This window comes from Carassius auratus, chromosome 8, assembly GCF_003368295.1.
Source record: "Carassius auratus strain Wakin chromosome 8, ASM336829v1, whole genome shotgun sequence".
NCBI classification, from domain to species: Eukaryota; Metazoa; Chordata; class Actinopteri; order Cypriniformes; family Cyprinidae; genus Carassius; species Carassius auratus.
This window is the reverse complement of record NC_039250.1, coordinates 18,779,260-18,793,669: the sequence shown is the minus strand read 5'-3', so window position 1 is coordinate 18,793,669 and position 14,410 is coordinate 18,779,260. Positions and strand designations below refer to the sequence as shown.

The 14,410-nt window shown below is 35.6% G+C and overlaps 2 protein-coding genes across 4 annotated transcripts in view; both read left to right on the top strand.

The window, feature by feature from the left end:
- LOC113107494 (breakpoint cluster region protein-like) overlaps window positions 1-6,219 on the top strand; it is a 38,597-nt gene extending 32,378 nt beyond the window's left edge. For all 3 annotated transcript variants that reach the window (XM_026270050.1, XM_026270049.1, XM_026270051.1), the window contains 7 exons: window positions 260-319; window positions 1,413-1,522; window positions 3,353-3,492; window positions 3,688-3,822; window positions 3,915-4,020; window positions 4,293-4,455; window positions 4,594-6,219. In XM_026270050.1, the coding sequence (XP_026125835.1) occupies window positions 260-319; window positions 1,413-1,522; window positions 3,353-3,492; window positions 3,688-3,822; window positions 3,915-4,020; window positions 4,293-4,455; window positions 4,594-4,683 (804 nt within the window). In that variant the 3' untranslated portion in view covers window positions 4,684-6,219. The remainder of the gene's footprint in view (window positions 1-259; window positions 320-1,412; window positions 1,523-3,352; window positions 3,493-3,687; window positions 3,823-3,914; window positions 4,021-4,292; window positions 4,456-4,593) is intronic.
- Window positions 6,220-8,126: 1,907 nt separating this feature from the next.
- LOC113107492 (cytospin-A-like) overlaps window positions 8,127-14,410 on the top strand; it is a 33,237-nt gene continuing 26,953 nt past the window's right edge. Inside the window, exon 1 of the mRNA XM_026270047.1 lies at window positions 8,127-8,332. The gene's annotated coding sequence lies outside the window, so the exon portion shown is untranslated. The remainder of the gene's footprint in view (window positions 8,333-14,410) is intronic.

Here is a 14,410-nt window from a genome sequence, read left to right as displayed (position 1 = left end):
GTTCTTTAGGTTTTTGTCTGTTTCAGTTAAGCTGAAATAGCATTGTGCATTGGTTTGCATCATTCACATACTGTACTGTGTGTCTGGGCAGCTATTCATTTGTCCTGGCTCAGTGCATTTGTTTATTTATTTTTGTGAAATATAGATACTTTCCAGTAGAGTGTTTACTGAGCTGCTTTTTTTAGCAGGTGACTCAGTGTTTGAGTCACGCTCAGATAAGGATTATCCTCTTGATTGACATTTGTCCCTGTTTTCACAGCTGGATCCTCAGGCGCTGCAGGGTAAAGACTGGCAGAGGACAGTTATCAGCATGAATGGGGTCAGTGGGACTCATCCTGCACAATAATAACACAGTTACTAATAATAAATTCATATATAAATGGCAATTTATATTTAAACAGGCCAGCACACTTGATTAAGATCATCTGGATATGTCTGGGAAATGAATAATATATGTTGCTGTATCATTGCTGAACACTGAAATTACGATATCTTGTAACTATATATACTAGAGATATGTAAAGATATGTAAATATGATTATGTAGAAAAGGTTTTTGTATTTTTACTGCCCTACAAGTGGTATAACAGATACATTTCAGTACTTGTCATTTGTCAGAATAATAACTAAATTACATAAATGACCCTGTTCAAAACTTCCCATATATATTTTACACTAACTTGTGAAATGTTTTTGTGTGTGTCTATGTCTATTTATATATACTGTAGTATCATTCAAAAGTGGGGTCAGGACGCTTTACTTTTTTCTTTTTTTTTTTAGTTTCATTTGTTTAAGGCAGCATTTATTTGAAAATTTGGTAAAAAAACAGTAATATTGTTACAATTGAAAATTACTGTTGTTTTGTTTTTTATTTATTTTTTTATATATATATTTTTAAAACGTAATTTAAATTCCTGTAAAGGCAAAGCTAAATATTTAGCAACTTCAGTCAATTTTTACGTCAGTCTTCAGAATCTCATGATCTTTCACAAATCATTCTAATATGCTAATTTGATGCTCAAGTAACATTTCTTATCATATAGAAAACAGTTGCACTACTTATTTTATTAATTTATTTATTATAAATTTTTTTTGTTAGGATTAGTTTAGTAGAGAAATCAATAGAAATCTCATGTAACAATGTAAAATAGATCAATTTAATGCATTCTTACTGAATAAAAGTATTGAGTTCTTTAGCCAGAGCTGTACTTTTTTCAGTTAACATCCTTCAATCAGTATATAACAATCATTTGTCTGCCATCAAGTTTTTGCAATATGAAGCACAATGATGGATTATCATGGTCATGTGGCACAGTTTCCAGTGATTTAATTTGTGATTATTTGATAGGTTGGATTGAGTAGTTTTGTTCTCATCAGTGAGATGTTTTTGTGCACATTCATCACTCTTTCCAGATTGAGGTCAAGCTGTCGATGCGGTTTACCAGCAGAGAGTTCAGTCTGAAGAGGATGCCGTCCAGGAAACAGTCCGGAGTGTTTGGAGTCAAAATCGGGGCTGTTACTAAGTGAGTCAACCAGTTAATCAGTCAATCCAGTGTATGACAAATACATAAATACACTATACACAGTTTTAATAAAAAAAAAATAAAAAAAAAAACGTATTACATTATTTTCCCTTTTAAAAGAGAAGAAAATGAATAGCATTTCAGTAAAGAAATATGTCACATTATATGATTCCTGTCATATTAGTAGCCTTATAAAAGCTAAATATGACTTATTTTCACTCTGTAACCACATATTTTTGTATATTTTCAAAACTGAAAACTTGTATTTAAGTAGTGCTGTATCCACACCACTAGATGTCAGTATAAGTCAAAAATGACTGTTTAAAAGGCTACTGTTTGCGCTTATATTGAAGAGAGAGTTCACCCAAAAATGAAAATGTGATGTTTATCTGCTTACCCCCCAGGGCATCCAAGATATTGGTGACTTTGTTTCTTCAGTAGAACACAAACAGAGATTTTTTAAAACAAACCGTTGCAGTCTGTAAGTCTTATAATGCAAGTGGATGGGAATCAAGGCTAAAACATACAATAAAACTAAAAGAAACATACAAAACACAATTAAACCTTGCTGCTTGTGACGATAAACTGATGTGTAAAGACACAAAATGATCTGCCTGTGCAAGAAACTGAACAGTTTTTTACCTCTGATGGCACTGCGTCTTCTTCTTCTTGCTTTACGGCGGATCGCAGACATATTAGTGCAGTACTGCCGCCGTTCTCTCAAGTGGACCATTGAGACTCTATCTACAGTCTCAAAAGAACGTTGTGGATTTCCATCCACTAGCATTATATAACTAACAGTCTGCAATTGTTTGTAAAAATCTCTGTTTGTGTTCTGCTGAAGAAACAAAGTCACCAATATCTTGGATGCCCTGGGGGTAAGCAGATAAACATTACATTTTCATTTTTGGGTGAACTATCCCTTAAGGATTAATATAGTTATATTGTATCATAAGCATTTATGCCAGTTTTATGTCAGACTGCCAGTCGTGATTCAGTGATCCAAGAGCAACACCAGTCAGCTGTCAGCCATGTTTCCCATAACTTAGAGGACACAGGGACCCTTCTCCGAGTGTTTTCCTAGACCCACATGACTCAAATGAGGGCTCATAAAAATAAGGAGGGGGGACTTCCTTTTAATAAAGCTGAGGAAAGGTGGTCTCCGTCAGATGGGTTCTTAAAAGCTTAAGGAAAACAGAAAACAACCCCATTATAGACTTCCTGAGAAAAGGAAGAAATGATTATTAAAGGAAAGGGTTTGCCAAGGGCTCCCCTCAGAGGACTGCAATAAAAACAGGACTGTGGATTTAGGAATTAGACTCTCAGATATGCATTTTTTGTAGCTCAACAGTTTAACAGCTATTCATTTTGTCCTTTAAAAATGCTTGTTTTTTTAACTTGACAGTTTTGGGAGGAGTATATGGTAGACAGATTTTTGTTTAAAAAAATTCTCAGGTGGTCTCATTAAGATGTTGATTTTGGGATATTTCAATGCCGTGTCAGGATAATACAGATGGAGGTTTAAATATAGGCTATGAGAACGTTGATACAGCGAAAAAGAAATTCCATTCATAGTGAACAAATAAAGATGCTCTTAGAATATGCTGTTTGTTTGTTTTACTTACAGAAATGTGCCAAGAAAATGATGCCTTAAAACTAAAACATTAAATTAATTTTTTCCATGAAATTCATTTGAACAAAAAGCTTGTTCCCATAATCTTCTGTGGTCATAGTATTTACAGCTTTAATACCCCAAAGAATGAGCACAAATCATTTGAAATATATTTTCCAGATGCTGGTTATTGACTCATGTGTGTTTGTTGCTCTTAGACGGGAGCACTCCAAAGTGCCTCTTATTGTGAGACAGTGTGTAGAAGAAATTGAGCGCAGAGGGATGGAGGAAGTGGGCATCTATCGCGTCTCTGGTGTGGCCACAGACATCCAGGCCCTAAAAGCTGCCTTTGAGGCCAGTAAGTACTTCAGGAATTCTTCTAGGGATGAACTTACAATTAAATTAAATAACAATAAATTAAATGTAAAAAATATTAAAGCGGAATTAAACTAAATATTCAAATAGAATTACATGTATTTTAATATATTATATATTTAATAGTATATGTGTTGTTGTTATGGCTAAAAATGAGTATTTTTTTGTGAATTAACAGATAATAAAGATGTTTCAGTTATGATGAGTGAGATGGACGTGAATGCCATCGCTGGAACGCTGAAGCTTTACTTCAGAGAGCTTCCTGAGCCCCTCTTCACCGACGAACTCTACACAAATTTCACTGAAGGCATTGGTCAGCTGTCTTTTTTTTAAGTTCTAATGTATAATAATCTATTCAAAACCCTTTGTGTTAATCATTTATTTTTGTTTATTTGTTTTCTTCAGCATTATCAGACAGTGTGGCAAAGGAAAGCTGTATGCTCAATTTGTTGCTCTCTCTACCTGAACCCAACCTCCTGACCTTCCTGTTTCTACTGGACCATCTGAAGAGGTGCAGTCGGATCCCATCAAACTATTTCAGTAACATGATTCCTAAGTGAAACTAGATTTAAACTGGTGTTTGCAATAATATGATACAAATCTAGAACCAGAAGAAACCACTTAAAAAACTCGCTACAGCATAGAATAATCACAATTAACCCCATAATTCACAGCCAGTCTTTAATAAGCAAAATGAGTAACTTTTTTAGGGGCAGGCAGGCACCATTCACATTTATTTAAGACCTATATGCTGACTGAAACTTTCTTCCTTATTTTCATCAGGGTTGCTGAGAATGAGATCGTCAACAAGATGTCCTTCCACAATCTCGCCACAGTATTCGGCCCGACCCTCCTTCGCCCCTCTGAAAAGGACAGTAAAATTCCAGCCAATCCCACGCAGCCGATCTCTATGAGTGACAGCTGGTCTCTTGAGGTTATGTCTCAGGTAACACACATACACTATGTTCTAGACTACTAGAGCTCTGATATGACCTGCCTTGAAGTCTGAAAGCATCAAAATGGGTCACATACAAAACAATAGTTGTGTTGATGTTGATGTATTTGTCCCTCTCCGTCTCTGTAGGTCCAGGTATTACTGTACTTCCTGCAGCTGGAGACGATCCCTACTCCGGATAGTAAACGGCAGAGTATGCTTTTCTCCACGGAGGTTTGATGCATTATGGTGTGTGAAATGCACTGGGACTGATTCAGCATGCGACCAATGGAGGGCACCAACATCCCACTGAAATCTTACAAGCGGAGTTAATTCCCTGCATCAGTAGCGTTCTGTTGACACAGTATCTCTTTAGTGAAGAATGACAAGGCAGTCTGATATCTTCAAATTGGCTCACTGTTACAAGCACTTAGAGTAATGTTCAACATACACGTTATGTTGCTTATTTTCACCGTCATCCATTGTAGGATTTCTGACTGAATGGGGGCTCACACTTTGAGTGCCAAGCTTCTCGCAGATCACTGGAAGGTGAATGTTATTCTTGCGTTTTCTCTTGTTCCTTTCAGCACTGTGGGTTTATAAAGAATTACACATTCCAGTTTTCCATAAACGCTTTATTTGAGCTGACATTTTGCTCACCTATGATTTATGTCTTCCCGTGGCGAGGGCTACGGAACATCTGAATACGCAAATCATAAGGAGGAACATTTATATGGCCCCTTTCTGTTGGATAAAACACAACACCGAGAACTAAATTGCGAGGTCCTTTAACCAAAGGTGTGTCTATGATCAACATATTGGTTCAAACCTAAAAAGGATATACGACACAATTATAGTTTACCGTTCCCATGATTCCCAAGTATGAACATTCCTTTTGTTTTATGAAAACATCTCTCTGTTTTATCTCGCGTAAATCCAACTAATATTGGATTACCGAGCCGATATTAAAACAATACAGCGCACTTTGGTCAAATCATATGATATTATAGGACTATACAGAACCACATTATTTTTCAGTCCTGTTTAAACTGGAAACCTCACATAACTTAGGAAATAAAACATAAAATAGTTTTAAATCGTTATATCACTTAAGGTATCATAGGAAATGATTAACTCTAACTGATGGACTCGACTTGATATAGGTGTTCTCCATTAGAATAATTTCACGGCTACATTCGTTTTCTGTATTCAAGAAATAGCAAAAATTTACTTAATTCAAACACTGTAAATTTTTTTGTTTAAGCGTTTGGGTTCATTATATTTTCACTATGTAAAACTTTTTTGGCCTTTGCTGTTCACAAAACTTGCAAGCATTTTGCGATCCTGAACATTGCCGTTATCTTGTCCTGTTAAGTGTCTGTGTAAAATTGTTCAGATAATTATGGCTAATATGCATATATCTGTATTATGTTGTTCAGAGCAAAGGAGAGGTTGTGTATTATTAGGATGTCATGTAACATGCAGGCATGTTGTTTTGTTTCTTTTAGAGATCTCCTTTAGTTATTGTGCGACAGATTGCTTAGGCTTGTGTATTTCCTGTGACATTCCTGTAATTGTATTGAAAATCATTGCCTTTCTCAGTTCTTATTCCATTGTATGTTCTGGAATCTGTACTCCCTTTATGAAGCTCCTGCTTGAATTACAGCTGTACCCATTCCTCCTTTTTCTTTCTTTTATTTGGTCCATTACACGCTGTATACTGATGAAGATATTCCTGGCTGCCATTTTACAACCCAGCTTCCATGATGAGGAAATGTTCTGTATATGGATAAGTATGGCACAGTGTGGATTAAGGAGATGGATCACAATAAACTCCTTCATCCTCTTGTTTCCACAGAGCCGTTGACTGTTCTGTGTTTATCTGACCGATGGCCAAGTACATTAAACAGTCCTCAATAAGAGATAGCATTACTCCCCAGAAGACGTTAGGACACAGTGGTTTGCGTTCAGCATTCTTTCCTCTCCTGGAGCTCTAATGCTGAAACAATAGACTTCATTTATTATTATTACTGGACGATATTGAAACTGCACAATGCTATTGTATGGCAGACCTGTAACATTAAATGTGGCCATGTGATTCTGTACAAAGTAGATGAATAATAAATTTAAAGTTGGTTAAAATGATAATTACAGATCCCATGTTTTTGTTGATATGTTTAATAAAGCATTCTCTAACATTAATCTATGTTAATGAAAAATAGGCAGTTCCAAGCATGTCAATCTGTTATAAGAAACTAAGTTTTTGCCGTATTTTATGGTGAATGTAAGTTCATCTGAATGGTAGTTTAATTCAGGCTAAATCTGCAAACAATTTTGGGAACAAATTTTATTTGTCAGTTTTGGGAAATATTTGATTTTTTCATTGAATGCTTAAAAATGGCTAAATAAAACAAATCAGGATTTTAAGTTTTATATAGACATTAGTCACACATTGGTAACAAGAATTCAAAATTGCAGGCTTTCATGGAAAATAAATGAAAAATTAAAATCTAATTTAATATTCTTGTTTTTCCTGCTGATTAAACAAATTAAGATAATTTCAAAGTTTTGATCACTTAAAAAAAAAAGTTATCCTTCGAGTCAGCATTATGCTAAACGCTGATTTGGTCCACAAGAAACATTTCTTATTATTATCAATTTTAAAAATAGTTGTGCTGCTTGTACATTTTGGCGCTCTTGTGGTTAATAAACAGTACCTCACGCATCCCGCGGAATAACATTGTAATAACAGGAGCTACTTCTCCGAGTACAGTATGGCAATTCACGCAGGTTTGTGTTACTCCGCAGAGGTGACGACCCGAACAGGCTAACGTTATAGTATAAAATTATCATTTATTATGAATGTACCGTAGTGATTTGGGAGGAATTTATGATGTACTCGGTCATTATATACATTTAACGAATTTTGTGTTACTGTAATATTTTTGTGGAACCTGATATATTTTTTCTTGATTCTTTGAAAAGAACAGCATTTTTTTTACGTATAAATACTTTGTAACATTATAAATGTATTTACTGTTACTTTTGGTCAGTTTAATTAATAAAGTTTACAAAAATAATCAATAATTATTTTTAATCCTATTGACCTTAAAACTATTGATGGGTGGCCTTTCAGTGACAATTTCCTTCAAATCTGAAGAATTCCGAATTTTAAAGAGCCTTTTCTTACCTTATAGAAACAAGTAAAGTCCTACTTTTCATATCCATTTCACTTCCAGACATGTAACCCAGTAAGGTTTTGTAATGTAATAAATTATTAAAATCGACAATGTGTGCTTTGGACAGAACAACATAGATAAAGCACCCATCCATATCCATAATAGACTTTAGTCATCTGAATGCTTTTCAATAATGTCAAAGTGTATTATGGCTAATGCTGCTGTGTTCAGTCCAGAAATGATTCATCCTTACCTCCAATGACTCATGAGATACATTCGAGTAAATGATTGGCAATTTAAGACACAGAGCAGACAGAGAGGGACAGTTTATCGTGTTTGTGCATAACTTATAGACTACTACTGTAGTAGATTTAGATATGTATTAGTATGGCAGGTTAATGCAGGTAGTTTCCAGGCAGCTAACAGAATGAATATTTCATGCTGCACAGCTGTACTCTGGACACATGTGGTGGGCGGGCGCAGAGAGTGTGTGCGCGTGTGTGTGTGTGTGTGTGTGTGTGGTGATTTCATCTACTGTGTGTGTGTGTGTTTGTCTATAGTCTGTCAGTCGCGCTGTATGCAGTGGCCAGCCATCAGTTTAGCATGAAACGATGCCACACCACCCAAATCTCCGGAATATCCTTTGTTATCAACATTTGAACACTATCCAGAAGACGGACCCTTATACAGACCGAAAGGAGGGAGCCAAGGTAATAAATGAGCCATTTATTTGACCTCGCATCCTGTTGAAGTAGCACATCCTGTTAGCATTAGCGGTTAGCCTGTAAACTCACAACCATGATGTGACAAACACTGAGTGATGAAAGAGAATGTCGCAGGGTGCATACATTTATCATATATTTTTTTATTTTAGCCGGGTTTTATGTTTCTCGTGTTGTTATGAACCATTGAGGGATGATGGTTACTGTAGTTCGCGAACTGGACAGTCAAACCCTGAGGTTATGTCATGTCAATCAATGTGTCAGATTTATCTGAGAAATAAATGACGGTTTTTAGCTAAAGGTTTCCCTCAAATGTTTGTACTATTAGTATGTTCCTTCTGATTTAAAACATTCATGCAATATACTGAATAAACAGTTTTTATTATGTTTATTAGATTTTCTTTTTATATTTGAGTATATGTAAAAATTGTCATTACCTTCTTTGTTTACCCCCAAATAGCTTTGTATTTAAATTTTTTCCCCCTTCCATTTTAACCATTCACTTCCTGTAGCAAAGTTCACAAATGACTTTTAAATACCATTTAACCTTTTCTAATCAATTCACAAATATGCGTTCATACTGCAAGTGCCAAGTCACCAAGATTCATACCTTTCCAAATGTGGAAAAAAGCTAAATTCAAACCATGATTTCTTGTTTCTCTGTCTGAAATGACAGAACACCAGAGGATGTGTTGAGGAGAGAAAACCTCACAGTGATTTTGATGCAGAGCAAGACATTTTCCTTTACTTTGGCCTTTTTCAGTTTGTGGAAAAATATCTTCTTAAACTATTTATCCCAAATGCAGTTGTGTTTGGGGAATGGGACTTATGCAATAAGAGTTACAGCCTGCTTGGCCTGCTCTCGATCCTTGGCTTCAGCAGGACAGTCATCCCAAGTGAAAAAGTTCTTGGAGGCCATCCTCTTAAGATCTAATAAACCACCAAAAAGGCCTCCAAACAAAACACATTCCTAGAGCTGAAGCAGTGGGAGGGTTTCTGTTGCAATGTGCGTATGGCTTCACATGTAGAAACACTGAGGCCATGCTGAGATGATTCAAAGTGTGTGTGGGAAAAGGATGCCCCTCGTGTCATTCCTTCCATCAGTACATTCTTATTGGGCTTCATAACCCTTGCTCTGAGTGTCAAGTTCAAGGGTGCTTTTAGGTTTCTGGATAAGGCCAAAAAAATACTAATTTTGTATGCTAACACAACTAAAGGATGGGCTCATTAATTTTATTGCATTTGAAGATTGCCAACAGATGTGTTATTTGTGGTTTGGAGGAGCAAGATGTTGTTCAGACATTTCACAGCATTTGAAGTTCTTGTGCAATTCGAGTAGTGTTTCAGATAAAAGATGAATTGGAAAATAGGGATTACAAGAGCAGAACTGTGATTTAATTGTCTGTCTGTTGTTGTTCTTTTGTTGTTGTTTTTTTTTTATTTTTTTACCTTTCCATCATTCAAATGTTGGGACACATTAAATTGATCAAAAGTGCCTGTAAATACTAGGGCTGAATGATAAGTCGCATGCTATATCTAATGTGCATCTTCTCAGTAAAGCCGGTTCTGTAATCAGTGGTAAATCTCTACACATGCGTGATTTCACATAGAGTGGCATTAACTACACAGCCGTTGTTCACTGACAAACTGCGCAAAACCACGATCATATTTTGTGCATGTCTTGCGCAGCTCATCTGTGAACTCTTCCTCTGTATACGCTGTGAATTTTAATTGCATCTGGAAAAACAGTGTGCATTAATCTCACTAGATTTGTAACGTAAATCATTTTATGAATCTACTAAAAAAATATCCGATTACCCAGTTGTCAAAATAATGAGTAGATTACTTGATTACCAAACTACAGCCCTAGATTAGTTAAAATATTTCTAAATACAACTTCATTGTTTTACTTTTTGTAATTTAAAGACAAATATTGTCATAGAAAATGTGTTAAATTTTATTCAAATATTGTCACGTTCTTGTGAACCAAGTATCTGTATTTTGTCTCATTTCAGGCTTTTTTTTTTTTTATTTTTTTTTTTTTTGCTTTAACCCCTGAAAATGATGATGGATGGGAAAGCTGTTACCATTCACCCTTTTTGTCACCTTACATTTAAATAAGACATATAATGTAAAAGATTTCAGGGATAAACAATAAATCTATTGGGCAATAAATAATCTGTCCACACTAAAATCAAAAAATGTTGCAGAATTACAGCCAAGCAGAGCAGTGGAAGCAAGTTTGTGCTGAAAGAATAAAACTAAGAACAAATAGTATCTTATTTCCAGAACTTGAAAGATATTTCCTACAGCATCCAGGGAACGCTTGTCATTCATGTTTCACGTTTAATATTAATGAGGAGCAGGATTTAAGTTCAGTGAGTTTTTGGGGCATACAGGCAGGGCTCATTCTAGTTCTAAACGAATGTGACTGTGCTGCGTTATGCTTTGAAGTACTAGCATCACTGACTCACAAAATAAAAATATTGTTTATTATTTTGAGTTTTGACCACAGCATATTCCCCCTCACTTTTTCCACAAGGCTACCCAAACACAAACGTCCTGACCGCACCGGGCAGGACTCCAAAACCCCCATCACGCTCGGATGAAGAGCACTACACAAATAGTGCCATCCTAGTGCTCCTGTCACAAACTCCACTGAGACATGCATTCCCAAAGACAGTCTAAACAAAGATAGCCACAGGAGTCACTTCTCTGCACATTGACACCTTTTACTGGCCATTTTGGCTGTGAGTGCCTAGTTTCTGAAGGGCCGAAACAATTATAATTGTCAATTAGACCAAATGCCATTATCCAAGTCAGGTATCAAAACTGGTTATTATTCAGAAGAGCCAGGAGCCTCAGTTCATGTCACGTGTGTCTTTTTAATAGGCAGGGTCCACAGTGTTATGATGACCTCACTGTAGTAATAAATCATGTGTGAGCAGCACACACCTCATAATCTGACCTCATCCTGCATGCTCCTGACAGCAAACGATGCCAAAGTCAGGAAGTAAGGAGAGCATAGGAAAAAACTCCAGCCGCACATATGCTTCTTTTTATTTCATTCTGGCCTTGAAGCCTTGGCCTACCTGGTTATAGATGTATTTCACTATCAGTATGTGATTCACAGTATGTGATATACGTCACTGCTGTGACTCATATTTGAGGGCTTGACTGGTAGTGTTAGTGTTGAGTCTCTGTCAGCACCTCTTAACGTTCACTCTATAGCGGGGTCAGATTGAGGCCAAGGTTTGGAACACACACTGTATCTTTTATTCTTCATGAAAGAATTCTTTTAGAATTTTTTTTTTTTTTTTTAATGATCCCAAAGTTTTGAACAGGGGTAGTTTTCATTTATTCTAGTCAGAATGGTCAACTATTTGACCAACCAATGAGCAAGTTTATATCATTTCGTGATTATTATAAGTCACCATGATATCAAAATTAATATATTGATTTGATAAATTGATTTATTAGTGCATTCCCGTACTGCTTTTTTTTCTCGTTTGAGAAACCGTTTTACTCCGTATCACACACAGTATGGGAAAATGTGCTTTGCAACTTTTCACTGGCTTTTCTGCAAAAAAAAAGTTTTTATCATTGTTTTTGACCCATGTTAAATTGTATTCTAATAAATAAGCTCACATCACCCCAACATGTTTAATACAAGGAAAACTACCACCACAAAGATACCACAGCAAAAACTACTAGTCTAACAAATATAAAGTGAAAAAAATAAACCAAAATAAACTGTTGATAAGCAAGAACAAATGAACAATTTCCAAGCAATAGCACAAATAAACCGAACAAATATAAATTAAACAGTGCTTTAGGTTTTTAGGTTTGTATGTGTTCAAGTGCATAAATTAATAATCATATGTAAAATTACATTGCATGTTCTTCATGGTATAAATTAAATATAGATTAATTCTTTTTAAAGCTACGAAAGTTATTCAGTCAAGAGTAGTGGGTGTTTTTTTTTTTTTTTTTGGCCCTAATATAATTATACAAATCCTATTTCTTTCTCAACTGGTTAAGTTGACTTAAAGACATGACATAGACTACTTTTGAGGATATTTACCAAAACCGTTTTCTTTTTTTACATCACGTCCGTTCAAGCGCAAGAACACAATGTGATTCAAAATGCACGTTCCATCGGGCAGCCCTTATTGTCAAGCCCTGTGCTTTAGCTTTACATCTGATACCGCCATGTTCAACTGATGGCAATCATGTATATCATGTATAAGTTAACTGTTAGGATAAAAAGGATGAACTAATACAAATAAAATATACAATATTTTCCTCCGGCACAATTAATCCAGTTATTGTTAAAGGAAGTGAGTCTTAAGTCAGTGCCCGAAGTTTGGGTGGGATTCTGCTATTCCGTAGTGGAATTTGGGTGTCAAAACGGCAAAGTGCTTAGTCTTGTTGTCTTTTTAAGAGTGTGACTTGTTACATGTGATAGTAGTGTAAGGAGTTTGCCAGATGAGTAGATGATTGTCTGTTAATTGTCTTGTATGTCATCTCAGCTTGCTTTGGACTAAACCTCATATCCTCATAGTTCGTATTTCTATATACTGTATAATATTTGTTATAATATTGGGCTTCATTGTTATTAATTGTATGCATATATAATCATTTTGTTTGCAATAATGTTTGAGTGTTTCGTTTTAGTTTCTGGAAGACTGACGCAGCATTTCTTTGAAAAGAAAAATCAATCCTGGAGTCGTGCTCTGAACCTCTCCCTTTAAGGGAATGTGTGCTGAAGTCTCTTTTCATTGGGGGGTCTGTAAATTGGAAATGAGCAAACGTTCTCCCACATACCCCCGCCCCCTACCTCGCAACAGCTGTAAGATATTAGGCCTTATTTTCTCTTCCATTGAGAGACAGGAGGAACAGGCTCTTTGCATCGCTATGATCAGGCTCCAGAGGACAATGGGGATCCATTAAATGAACGATCTGGAAAGATCTGCACCGTCCAAAAACAAGTGCCGAGGACTGAGTCGGAAAATCGAAGATGTGATTCATGATGGCTTTCCAAAATATATTGGAAAATACTGGAGCCTAAATCTGTATGGCTTTCTGTCCTCAGCAGAACACATAAGTTATTTTGAAGACTCTGTTGGCTGCTCTTTTTATGCACTTACAGAATGGGGACTTCAGCTTTCAAGCTTCACAGAGGATGGAATATAATGTACTTTTATGATGCTTATTCAGTGTATTCTGAAGGCATTATGAAAGTTTGTGTGATAAATTGAAATCGAAGTCATCATTACTAATTAACTGAACTATGTCATTGCTTTAGGCTACATTTGTAGTTGTAGCCTTTCTAAAGTCTTGTTTATAGGGATGTAAATATTCACTCAACTCATGATTCGATTCACGATTTTGATTTCACGATTCATTTCAATTCACAATTTTATTTTATTTTTTAAACAAAATTAGATTTAAGATAAATTCTAAATTATACCACTGCCTTTTAATCATGATCAAAAGATGCTGCATAAATGCAACTTGAATTTTTTTTTTAAATCTAAGTTATATTGTACAATTTAAAAATTTTGAAGCAAAAATAGAATTGTTTGACTTTAGCTTTGTGAAACTATACATAAAAATATCTGTATGAAACTGCGGCAAGCTGAACGAGACTCAGATTCACTCTCTGCCAGCAGGTGGCACCAAAAGCAAAACAGCGCTGCACTTATGAACTTTAATATGAGAGGCAAGATGAAAAGAAAAAAATACCATCTTAACTCTTCTAAAGGCAGTAAGTTCCCTTAAGACATACATTCATATAAACTCCTCCCCCTAAATGAATAGCGATTTGTTTAGTATCTCATCGATTTAAATTGTCACATAGTTGAAAATTGATTTTCAACTGGCTGGCAGTTAATCGTTACATCCCTACTTGCTTATATTAAGAATGGGATAATATTATATTATGTTATACTTCGGGCCTTTAAATGCTTGAATCTCATTGGCTGATGAACGTTCTAAGGTGTGCAATTATTAAGGGAAACACACAGCAAATTAACAACGGAAGCATTGGATGAGATGCGTAAT